At 30.8% G+C, this 12,811-nt stretch overlaps 1 protein-coding gene across 1 annotated transcript; it reads right to left on the reverse strand.

The window, feature by feature from the left end:
• Window positions 1-294: 294 nt before the first annotated feature.
• LOC130817984 (nuclear transcription factor Y subunit A-10-like) lies at window positions 295-6,832 on the reverse strand. The gene is made up of 6 exons (XM_057683993.1): window positions 6,605-6,832; window positions 5,546-5,763; window positions 3,714-3,832; window positions 3,554-3,622; window positions 2,172-2,309; window positions 295-1,432 (listed from the first exon to the last, which is right to left on the reverse strand). The coding sequence occupies exons 2-6, from the start codon at window positions 5,715-5,717 to the stop codon at window positions 1,022-1,024; spliced, it is 909 nt and encodes a 302-aa protein (XP_057539976.1). The 5' UTR covers window positions 5,718-5,763; window positions 6,605-6,832; the 3' UTR covers window positions 295-1,021.
• Between the last annotated feature and the right edge of the window lie 5,979 nt (window positions 6,833-12,811).

The raw sequence follows: 12,811 nt of genomic DNA on the forward strand, positions 1-12,811 counted from the left end.
TGATAATTTTGTATTTAAGATGAGAATGCATTGAAAACAATTTTACCAAGACTTCAAGTTTTTAAAAATATTTTTGCTAGAGAAAATTATAACAAAAATACTTTAATCTCAATAATAATATTTATACAAAACATTTATTAGCTCTTATCTATAGAGCTTTAACATAATCATGCTAAACCTTCTACATTATGAAAGTGTTCTTTCATCTCATTACTCACGCTATAAAGTAGAGCTTATAAATAAGATATTGCTTGTGCAAAAAAATGCACATTTAGTTTTCATAATGCATGAAGCACCGACTCAGCGCTTTTTTTTTCCAATTAGAAATCTTTTTGCTCGAATTTGGCATCAAATAAGCATTTTATTAGCAACGACTAAACGAACTTTCTTATAATCATTTCATCATTTCAACCTTTTGTTATCTTTCTTCAACACTCCAAAATCCAAATTCCATATGTGCTATTGATCAAGATCAAGTAGAAGCAACCAAATACATGTACATATTTATTACAAATTCAATGTAGCATAGACCCATAGCAATCAATCAACGATACAAGCATAGACAAAGACATCAAAGTCTAGCAAACCTTAAGTTATGACAATCACAGCAACCCAATATCCCTCACAAGTCAGAGTCCGGGTGGAGAAAGACAGCGGACAAATCATATCTATAACCCTTTCAAAGAGAGGACAAAGAGAAATGTCCGCACTGAGATTTATGACAAATACAACAAACCTATAAACTACAAACTCAAGTATAGGACATCCTTGAGATAAAAGGTGTTTAGTATCTTACAAAAAGGCCTCATCATTGCAGCCACTCTAAAGCCATACAGCCCAAGAGTTGAAAGTGGGCAGCAAAAGAAGGGCCTAAAATAGCCAGAGGATGACTTGCCAAGAGAGAACATTACCACTTCAAAGAGCTTTTTATACGCCTTTGTTGCGGCTAGAGACAAGGATGATTACATAATCGGTAAAGAATCGACATTTTAACGTAACCATCCTTACTAACCGTGCTCTCTCAAGCTTTAAAGAGGTTGCAGCAGCTATCTGCTGTTGCAACCCAATTACCATTACCGCCTTGCCTGCTTTCTTCGAGATTTGGTAAAGCGTGGAACGCAAATGGACGGCTTGGATTTAATCCAAAGCAATCGAATTCTTTGCTATAATACATGCTAGTCACTTCGGAGCTAGAGAAGTTTGAGCTTTTGCAGTCGGAAACTTCCTTTGAACAGTTTAAGTGCCTACCTTCGGATTGAAGAACTTCTGAGCTTGATGATTGGGACGAAAGGAAGGTCAATTGATCAGCAGATGTCTTTTTAGTTTCCGGTTTGACTTTATTATTCTCAAAATTCTTGGTGTTCAGGAAGCGTCCACCAGCACCTCTTGCACGGCGACAAGCATGGCGGTGTCGTGATTCATGAATATATGGCTATGATTGCAATACACACAGTAGTGATTAGTTAACCAAAAATGGAAAATGTAAATGCAGAAGACAATATAACATAATTCGTCAACTAATTCGCTTTTTAAATGTATGATTCGCTCGAAATGGTCAACATTCGCCCAAAATTAACAGATCGTGTGACACTGGCAGAATACTCCTATTCGTGAACTAATTCAACGTAATGAGAAGTGACCTTACTCGGTATATGAGGTTGTAAACAAGTGTGGTTGCATCTTGCCTCGACATGATAAGAGTATTACTAAGATAAAATCATTGTGCAAATCGTATTGAATCATATCGTATCAACTAAATCATAGAGATATTCAAATCTAAAGAATCATGTAAAGAGCGTAAAAAACTCAAATTTCAATGATTTGGCACATATTTGACGTTAAGAATACCGCATCACCTCCAAAGTTGCATCTAGAGGTGTTCATTCGGTTCATCGGGTTGATTTCCAATTAGGTGTTTCGCGTCGTTTAAAATCGAGTTTTGTGTCCGTATTGTATTTTACATAATTGTAAATCGTTTTTAAAGTCGGGTTACATCGGGTCAATTTAGAACACCTCTAGTTGCATCATCGTTACCGTTATGGGCTTATAGCAATTACGATAAAAAATTAATTTGTCCGGTATATGCACAATTAAAGACATTAAACAAACAAATTTCAATTGATGCAATGAGATATAGCTCTTTAAAGTACTTCCCAATCAAATACTAGTACCTTATCTTTGGTAGACCGGTTCTTCATCCCTTCCTTAGCTCTCATTTTACGGCGACGTAAAATCCCATGATACTGTTTTGGGTTTACATAAATAGGTCCATCTTCAGTTGTTAAGCTGAATGGTAGCATTACACGACCCTGAATTACAGGAAAATTTCTCGTTATAACTTCATATTTTTTTGCAAACATTCCAATTTTACAAATATTGACAACTAATATGGCTTAAAAGACTATCGACATTGAATCGCAACGTTTCATACGAGATGGGAATAAACGGAAACCTATTACATCATATACTTACTGCCCCTTTGGTTAGTGGTACTATATGGTGGTATTGGGAATAATTTGTAGTTTAAAATTTCATCAAAAGTTCTATGTCATTACTATGTTGTAATGAAGCAAACAAAACAATGGAACCAGTTTAACATGATTCGCTTGTGAATTCGTTTTTTGGATTCGTGATTAGCTTAAAATAACTCTAAAATAGCCCAAAACTGGCCATAATACACTTTTTTTAATTCGCGATTTATAAGGAGATTAGTAAATCACGTGACAGTGTGTGAGACTGGTAATGAACAGTTAGTGTAATTTTAATAGAAAAATCTCTTGAAAATTTTTATGGTGATGCTTATTCTCTTTTAATTGTCTCATTTTCTTCACAAAAATCATTCCAACGCATTACCATTTAAAAAGGTGATATGAAGTGATAACGGAAAACTGTGAATAAAAACTTTTTTATGATCAAAGTTCCATACAATGGAAATGACATGGTACATTTCGTAAAAATCTACATTATAAGTAATTTCTATTACCATCTTTTAGTACCAACAACCAAACGAGCCGCAGAAGTACGATAGATCATTTCAATAAATTTACAGTTACATGCTTAGCAGGCTCAAGAGTCTCATTATACTCTTAACATCAGGGTCTCCTTATATTAAGATTTAAGACACATGTGTTCCAAGGGTCTTACTTTGTTGGTTTGCAAGGCTCTCACTAAAATTCTAAGGACAAAACCGATCTTTAAGGGTCTATGGATCAAGGGTCAGTCACAATGTAATATAATTCGCTAGCAAATTCAATTTTTAAATTCACGATTCGCTCAAATTTGCCCAAGAATACCCCATAATCGTCCATAATTCGCCTTTTTTCATTTGCGAACTGCGATGAGATTAGCAAATCATGTGAAACTGGTCGGTCATATATCGATCAAGATATATGTAGCCTTCAGAGCAAATTATAAGCACGAAATAGTCGTATATTCTACACACATAACATTATTGTAAATAAATTCTTGTGGATGACAATTACATAAAAGACCGAAGGAGTCGAGAACATTCAAGTCTCTACACAATAACAAAGCTTCGAGAAGAGTAACTAACCGTAGGCTGAGCCCCATGCACCGCGAAAAACCCATGGCATTGGTCTACATGAGAATAATTTGCATAAACCTAAGAAATTTAATCAAACACTTCATGAAATTACTCAGAATAATGTCACAAACATTAGTGAATTGAACTTTCCTAAAATAGAAAGACTTACCATTGGCTGACCGAGTCCTAGCTCAAAATAGTTCTTCTGGTGGGGATAGAATAGTTGCGGAAAATTGTTTGTTTGAAGTTCGAGCACATCGTTTTCTTTCAAAGAGTTCTTGTTCTCCTCTAAGCAAAAGAGTTTCACAAGAATTCAACCACCAATAAACAAACAAGTCTTATATTTATGTGTCTTAAAATAGAACAAAAATTGACAGTTCATGCACAAATAGTCCAAAAAAAATTGTGGGCAGATTCAGGTTGTAAACTTACCCTTGGGTTATGGTTCACTAAAGTACATCTAGCTTTAAAAAGCGCGCCTTGGAGTGCCTAAGGTTGATGACGTTGATAGGAGTAGGCAAGGTGACTCCTTAAAGCGAGCGCGTCAAAGGATCTTATGTGCCTAAATGATGCCTCAAGGCGCATATAGGCCTAGAGGAAAGTGCCTTAGAGCGCCTTTGGTCTTAGCTTCAGAAGCCCATCTATGCGTGCGCTCACCATATACGTTCTCTCTTCATTTCTTAAATTTTGCTTTTGTTCTTCCTTTTTTTGTTTCTTTTTTTCTTCTAGGTTTTTCCTATGTTTTCTTGGGTGGCTTTAATTATATTTTTATTAGGATTTTAGATAGCCTCACACCAAAAGGCTAGCGCATTTCCCCAGTGCAGCCTAGGCCCTAAGGACCCTTAGGGCCTTAGGGCGCCTCACCCCTTTCAAAACAAAGAGGTGTATTTTCTTCAATTGAGAGATTAGGATAGAAGCAAGAACAATAAGCTTTCTAATTCTTCATTGAATTCCGACACAAGAGCAAGCCAAAACTTTTACTTAGCAATTCGTTATTAGTTTTCCCATTAAAATCTCACCCATCCTTAGTTCGTTCTCATAGAGCCAAATATTTACATTATTTGGTTTCATATTGAAATGGACTACAACTATAGTAATATGACTTATTAAATCTTGTGCACTTCTTGTATGTGAAATTACAGATGAGGTTTGCTATCAAACTACAATCGAAAAACACAAGGGTAAGGTTACATTTAATCTAACTCTCAAACGATGGAATGTTGTTGTAAACTTCAACCATCCAAGGGTGAGCTTTAACATTGGTATAACTCTTGAAGACAATCAACTACAAGTAAGAGTTGGAAGTCATTAACTTATGATTGTACATAGCTTAAATGTTGCAACATGGCTTCTAATAGAGGAATGCCCACTTAGGAAGAGCTATAACACCAAGATTTTGTACTCTCACGGCTCGTTTGGTAATCGGTATTAAATAGTGGGAATGAGAATAATTTGTAGTGTAAATTTTCATGATATATAACATGTCATTCCCACAGCAATAAAAGTTTGATAAAAAAAAAAGTTCTTTTCTTCACAATTTTCCATTACCACCTGATACCACGTGTTCAACTATAAATCAATTGTAAGGAGTACAACAAATTAACAATGACAATTAAACTTGTCAAAAGATATTCCTACCAAAATTACACTAACTTTCATTACCATTTCCACCATTTAATACCGATTACCAAACAGACCGTCAAAAGACAAACACACGTACATATTCATCCCTCATAACATGATAAGTTACAGTAGAAATACTTCAGTCTGAACAATCAAACAAAACATGTCATACATCCTATGTTTTCAACATTATTTACTTAAATATCACAAATTCTTGTATGGTACGGTCTCACCAATAATAGAAACTTATACCTTATGGGCTTCCTATTTTGAGTTCGTCTCACCGTGAGACGGTCTCATACAAGACGGACGGGTTCTTTAACCATATCTCAAAAAAGAAAAATAAAGCTAGGATAGATCAAAAATTCAGAAATTTACCAGCAGAAAAAGAAAGATGGAAGACTCCTTGTTTATCTTTCTCTGGTGAACCAATTCCATCAGACTTTTGATGCTCACCAACCCAATCAATTTGAGTAAGATTAGGTGAACTGATTGGCTCATCTTGTGATCCTGAATTAACCCACCAAGGCATGGACCCCATCTTCTGCATCCCTATAAACCCTTCAAATGATCTTCCCACAGAACACACTATTCACCTGTTAGATTTTATATGTATTAGGAATAAAACCCAGAAAGCCAAAATAATAATATCCACTACATATAGCATATATGAGAAAAGACAATAGTATAATCAAAAGTTCTATCCATACTCTCATATAGATCAAGAATTTAATGGCTTCAAAAAAAAGCAAAAGTTTGCACATAACACTACCACTTTAGCCCAAAGTCCTAACACTTTCATGTCATCCTACTTCCACTCACAATTAAATTATTAAAAGAAAATACTATAAAAATGGGTTGGAAAATAGTGTGTTTCTTCGTATCCAATTGAACACAAATGCATCATTTGAAGAGAATCGGGTCTTATCACGATTAGAGGATGAACCCTTTCCCAAACTAAAAATGGGTGGGAAAATAGTTTGTTCATATCCAATTAAATAAAAAATCACCCAAAAATTATAATAGTTAGTTTGATTTCTTTTGAGCAAAAAAAACAAATCAAACCCAACCATGAAATTTTAAAAGATGAAAAAAAGTGAAAAATAATACAAATAATACAGATGAAAGTACAGAAAATTGATAATTAAAAATCAAAAAGGGGGTGTTTGCAAATCTAAAACAATCTATATGATAGACAACATGATCAGCAATAGTTAAACCAAACAAACAATACCTCTATAGAACATCATGAGTAATAGGAATAAAGCAAACAAAAAACCCACATAAGATTAAATCAAGTAGTACCCAGCAAGCATAAAATTTCAATAAAGATTCCATTTTTACACACAAAGTAAAAAAAAAAAAAGTAGAAATACCCACTAATTATTGAATTTCATAAAAAGAAAAAAAAAAGAAATTCAAGAAAAGATTACCAACCCTAAAAAAAAGAGATTAGTTGAATACAGTTGAGGAAATAGAAAAAAAGTAATTAGAGATGAAATTTAAGCCATAATAAGGAAGAAATTTAGTCTCAAGAGAGGAGACATGAAAATGAAGAGAAAGGGAGGAGGAGATAGAGACTGTGTTTGGTGTTCGGCTAATAAGTCTATAGTAGACTTGTGGGGCCATTTTTGTAAGTGACCAATTAGATGACATTTTCATGCAATAAGTATTTGCTATTTAAATCCATAAAGATATCTCAAAATCAATACTACTTTATATAGAGTATGCAATACAAATGTTTGTAATTGTATTTGTAATTTTGTATTGTACCGGTCTTTATATCTTGCTCCATCGCAAAAGGGTAAAGTGGGCGATTTTTCAGAATCTTAAATTTTTTAGGGCCTAAAAAATTTTTTTTTATATACAAAATTGATATTAACAAAAATTAAATTTAGTACATATTTTGTTATATAATATGAATTATTAGAATTTATTTATAAAATAGTTATAATATTAACAATACAAAATAAAACAAGTATCATAATATTTATTATAACTTAAATTTTTAGGGCCCCTTTTCATGTTTCGATCAAGGGCCCATAAATAAACGAGACGACTCTGCTTGCTCCATTTAATCATCGTGCTCTATTCATCAGTAAAATGTGACTCTTATATTGTATTTAATGTATAAGTTAAAACATAATCATACAGAATCTTGTTTGAATTGTCTCGATCTAAAATATTATTAATTTATAGTAATTTTCATAATTTTTTCATAATTATAAATAGAGATATTAACAATTGAAAACAATTAAAGTTTGCATAAGGAATGTGAAAAGTCAAATGGTGTAAGATTTAAAGAACAGAGGTAGTGTCATTTAGGCTTGTGGAATTAGCAATAAGTCAACAGCATTTCATTGCAATTGAGGATCGAGTGTTGTTTTAGTTGAAAATCAAGTATTAATTTTTAAAAAATCATGTGTGATTTTTTAGCTAGTTATCCTATTCTACCCACCAACCATGTAACCAAAAAAAATGAGGATTAATACTTTCTGATAAATAGATCCCACTTATGACCAAGTTTGAAAGTCAGATAATATATACAACTTTATTCTAGTCAAACTAACTTTAATAGTAAATTTTTTTATCACTATAATGAGTTTTAGGAAGAAAATTTATAAAATGAAGCATCTCAAGCCATATGGTGATTTATTTTGGCAAAAATATCCCATAATTTTTTTATGATTAAACTACGAGGGAATCCTATATATTTACAAAATTGTTAGCTTATTCCTAAATTAATTATTTAGTAACAATATAATAAAATTTCTACTACAATTCATAATTTTTCCCTCTATAAATAGACATTTATATTGCAATATTTTATCAAAAAAATTGAAAACAAGATTAAAAGAAGTACAAAGTGATGAGTTTTTTTTATGTCCAATAAGATAATAATTATTTTCTTAACCATGAGGTGGTCAATAAATCACTAAAAGTGAAATTAGGTAATTTTATCGCATATGTGGTTGTTCTTAGTGATAACAACGAGGTTGTTCTAAATTGATTTTAGTAGCAAACATTATTTGTAGCTTCACGTAAATTATAAAGTGCGCATAATTTATAAAGTCAATTTAAACATATTTTACTATAGTCTATTATAATTTAAACTAGCAGAGTGAGCACTGAGGAATATAAGTTACTAGAGTGGAGAGTAAGAACTAAGAAGTGTTGATTAGTAGATATGAGGGTGATGAGAGGAGCACGCTAAAATTAGTGTGCACTTGGCCAACATCTTTGTGATATACACTAATGATAATTAGTTCTTTCTAAAGTACTTGTGAAAATTGATATTATTATCAACTCATAAAACCTTATCTAATATGGATAATAGTGAGTGATCTCATTTAAATAAGTAATTATATGATACTCCTATCTAATAAGAATATAAAATATAATATTAATAATAATAATTATTATTATTATTATTATTATTATAATAGTAATAATGACATCTAACATGATATTTTAAGGAGAAAATATTTCATAACAAAGTCACATAAATATTTTTCAAAGATGTATAGATTAAATTTTAAGTGCTCTCTTCTAGTCTCTTTATTTGTCCTCAACTCTTTGTTAGACAATTTTAAAAGTTTGTCAGGTTTAAAATAATTACTATTATCTTACTACAAATTATTATTTTATTTCACTTTGTCTAAGCAATCTAATATTTCGTTTACCTTTCTTTAATTTAATACTCCCTCTCATTCTTTTGTTCTTTCTATTTACTTTTTGCACAGTTTTCAATATAAATTTTAAATTCCAATATTTTAAATACATATAATAAAAAATTATAAAAAATATACATTAAGACAAATCTAACAAGATTTCACATGAATATATTTTATCTTTTAAATATGTGTCAAAAACATTAATTAAATTTCTCTTAAAAAACAGAGAAAGTAGTAATTAGCCAACATAAATGATTCTTCTTTTATTTTCAACTACTAATTTATAAGTGAACAAACAAAAAAGTATAGAGAATAATTTTTAATTATTTTTATTTTAAAGTGAAAATAAAGATTTAAAAGTCTATGTAAAAATGATCCAAATACTATTGTACAAAGCATTTATTATTTAATTTAAACTCTCACTTACTAGATAATTAAACCACATATCTTTTTTTTTTATCTCATCTCAACTTTTCATTTTATGTGGACACTTTTATCATCCATTATTTTTGTCTTTTTCTATTTTTGAAGTGAATTTTTGTCTTTTTCTATTATTTACTCCTCAACCCAAAATATAAATATTGCATTATGATGAGATACAAAAAAAGTAGTTTTAGTGTTCTTATTTTTTTATCAATAATAAAATACTAACAAAAATAGGAGTTTCATTGTTTTTTTTAGCACTAAGCCATTAACAGTACAAGTCTTTTAATGCTTTGAGTTTGAGGACCCAACCTTTATAAAATTATAAGTGTTTTGGATTTTCCTTTAATAATGGCCACTTCCCCGGCCCTCCATAGTGTTGGGGAGGATTGAGGAATGAGGTTAAGGAGTATGGGACCCACTTTTTTCAACCTAACTCAAAAAAATATACTCCGTGTTTTCTATTGAATTTACATCATTTTTTATTTTGGTTCGTCCTATTTAATTTGTATTATTTCTATTTTTAGACAATAGCTCACCACTTTCTTCTAATCTCACTCATATATGTTAACTCTTTTTTATTTTCATCAACACAATTTATTTTTTCTCTTCATTTATTATCACTTTTTTAAAACTTTCCACTTCCTTTTTGATGCAATTCAAAGAGAACAAATGAGTATTGAGTTATGATAAGTGAGACAGCTTCTCCATGAGATGCTTATTATGCATGGGCTAAATAGCCCAACTGATACAATTATTAGCATATAGACTTCTTATTTTAAGGTCGTCTCACCGAGAGATGGTCTCTCATAAGAGTAGCTCTTGAGTTATATAGCCTCTTTAGCGCTCTCATTTTGTACCTAGTGTAAAATGGATGAAATTAAGTGGAAATATAAATTAAATTGGAGAATGAAACAAAAAGAGTAGAAGGATAAAAATAAGTGATTAAGATGTAGATAAATTTTAAGTATGTGGATGAGATGAAAACAAATAGAGTGGGACAATTGCTAATAAAAGAAAACTGTACAAAATCACTTGAACAAATTAAGTCTACTAATTTTATTTACTTTTTTCACACTTATCAAAATAATATTTTAACGATTAATATTTGTATAATTAAAACATATAGAAAATTAATTTTAATAATATATGCTTTGATATAAATCAACATAAAATTCCACTTAACTATATTTTGACATATATATTAAGAATAAAAGACAAATATTATTTAACTAGCTTAAAAGCTAATAAAAACCGTCAACACTTAGATTAACCAGACCAACTAAAAAAGTGAACGTTGAACTGTCAAAATGTATTTGCCAAACACACCCAACAAAGAAAAATAGCAACCAGAATGAATTAGTTTAGTAGGTATATAGAAATAAATATTCAACCTCATTTTATTTTAATATTGTAGATTCGTTCTTAGTAGAAGTTGTTAATGAAACAAACATATCTTCTTTACTTAAGTTGGCTATTTAATTACCTCGTTTTGATGTTAATCAAGTAAATATTTGATTAAGTTTATTATTTATTAGTTGGATTAATGAATTTCAGATTCGAAAAAACAATACACTCCATAATTAATGGAACTTAATATATCAAAATACTCCATCCAAACTCAAAATTCAAATAAACAATTAATAATTTTTGTATGACTTGACTTAAACTTAGGTGGAAAAGTATATAACGTCATTTTGGGTGTCCGTTAAATTTATCTCTATTTTAAAGCCGTATTAGATCTAAAGACTCCCTTAAAGAAGGCTGTATCAAATAACAATGTAATAGAGGAAATACTTTACGATTAAATCTCCTTTGTAATGATTGTAACTTTTTCTATATAAAATTTTATTTGATTAAAATTATTGTGTATTTGATCGATTGTTACCATGTTCTAAATGTCATATAACACTTTTATCGATGGATTATTAGATTCCTTTAAAACAATTTCATGTGGAAAGTTTTATTTTCATTGTGAAGTTGTGTGGCTTATTAATTTTTTTTATATCAATTTTTGGAACACACAAAACAATGTTTAATCAAGAATTTCTTTAATCAATTGTCGTATCAATAGCTTTCTTTTTTTTATAGAACGTATCAATATTTTAAAGAACACACAAAACTAGTCTGTTTGCAAATTTCGCCAAATTAATTAGAGAATTATCATTATTTGTCTATAAATAACAAATTATATTGTATATAAAATATTAAATATAAAATAATTAATAATTATGATAATCGATTGTAATTGGGACTGATTTTCAACTAAAGTTAGAGTTGAAGGATCACTATCCCAGTGCCCACCGACCAATTTTTAACTGATATGCAGATTATATATTTTTAATAGGTGAATTTGGGGAAAACTTCTTAATTTTAGGTATTTAATATTTTCGACTGTTTTCCTACTTGCTGTTAATCGCAAATTATCAATCGCATGTTAATAGAAAAAGAGTTGATATTCTTAATAAATTCCTACTAGCAGTCACAGTCGAAATTCTAACTACAGATTTTTCGTCGTTTATCGTAATTATGTGTTTTTTTAGTGAATCTTAATATCCATTTTAGGAAGATTCTTTAATATTCAACATAGGTAATTTTGACACGTTACTAATGCGTTGCATTTATGTTGTGTATTTGAGGCCGTGTATTCCCAAATCTCCATTATTGATGAAAAATGTGGTTATAGTGTCTTTTATTTCATTAATTGCATAACTTTTGATATGATGGCTTGCTCATCATTTCTTTTGTTGATAATACCTCAAAATTTATGTCACGGCAACCCGAGAAATGAGAGATCCCAATTTTAGTACTATGAGAGACATTGTGTGTGGGCGTGTGGGGTGACTTGATTTGGCTATAGAGGGGTTTCTTGAGGGTGTGTAAAGTTATCGATCGTATATGGCCTCTAATTTCTCCCCTATATGAAAAAGATAATTAAAAAAGAAAATATGTTAAGTTTATTAATAAAATCTATATATTTAGCGCAAAATAAAAATTTTATACAGAGTCCCTAAATTTTTTAAGACGACTCTGTTTGACCAATGAAAAATAAGACAATAAAAGGCAGACAATGGGCTTAATACTTCAAAGGATGCAAGTCTTCGTTAGGGATGGCAACGGGTCGGATCTGAACCGGGTCCAGGTGGACTCGGATCCAGATCCGTTTTCAGGAACAGGATCCAGATTCGGACCCGGATTCGCGGGTCCAGTTTTGCAAGACCCAGATCCTGATCCGCGGATACTGCGGATCCAGTACCGAATCCGGGTCCAAAACGGATCTGACTTGTTGTTTTTTTTGTATTTTTGAATGTGTTGAGATTGCAATAAAGTGATATTTATAGACTAATGTTAATAATATATATAATTTCACAATCAATCACCCACAAGATCAATTGACATCAAAATTCCACAACTTTATCCAACATTATAAATTGATTTCCAGGGAAAAAAAAACTTAATACAATGCACAACACAAGCACCAGTTCAAAGAAACATTCCAATTAATACTTAATAGTTTGTATGCTAAAATTTATTTTTCAACTCATTG

This window comes from Amaranthus tricolor, chromosome 7 (genome assembly GCF_026212465.1).
Source record: "Amaranthus tricolor cultivar Red isolate AtriRed21 chromosome 7, ASM2621246v1, whole genome shotgun sequence".
Classification (NCBI taxonomy): Eukaryota; Viridiplantae; Streptophyta; class Magnoliopsida; order Caryophyllales; family Amaranthaceae; genus Amaranthus; species Amaranthus tricolor.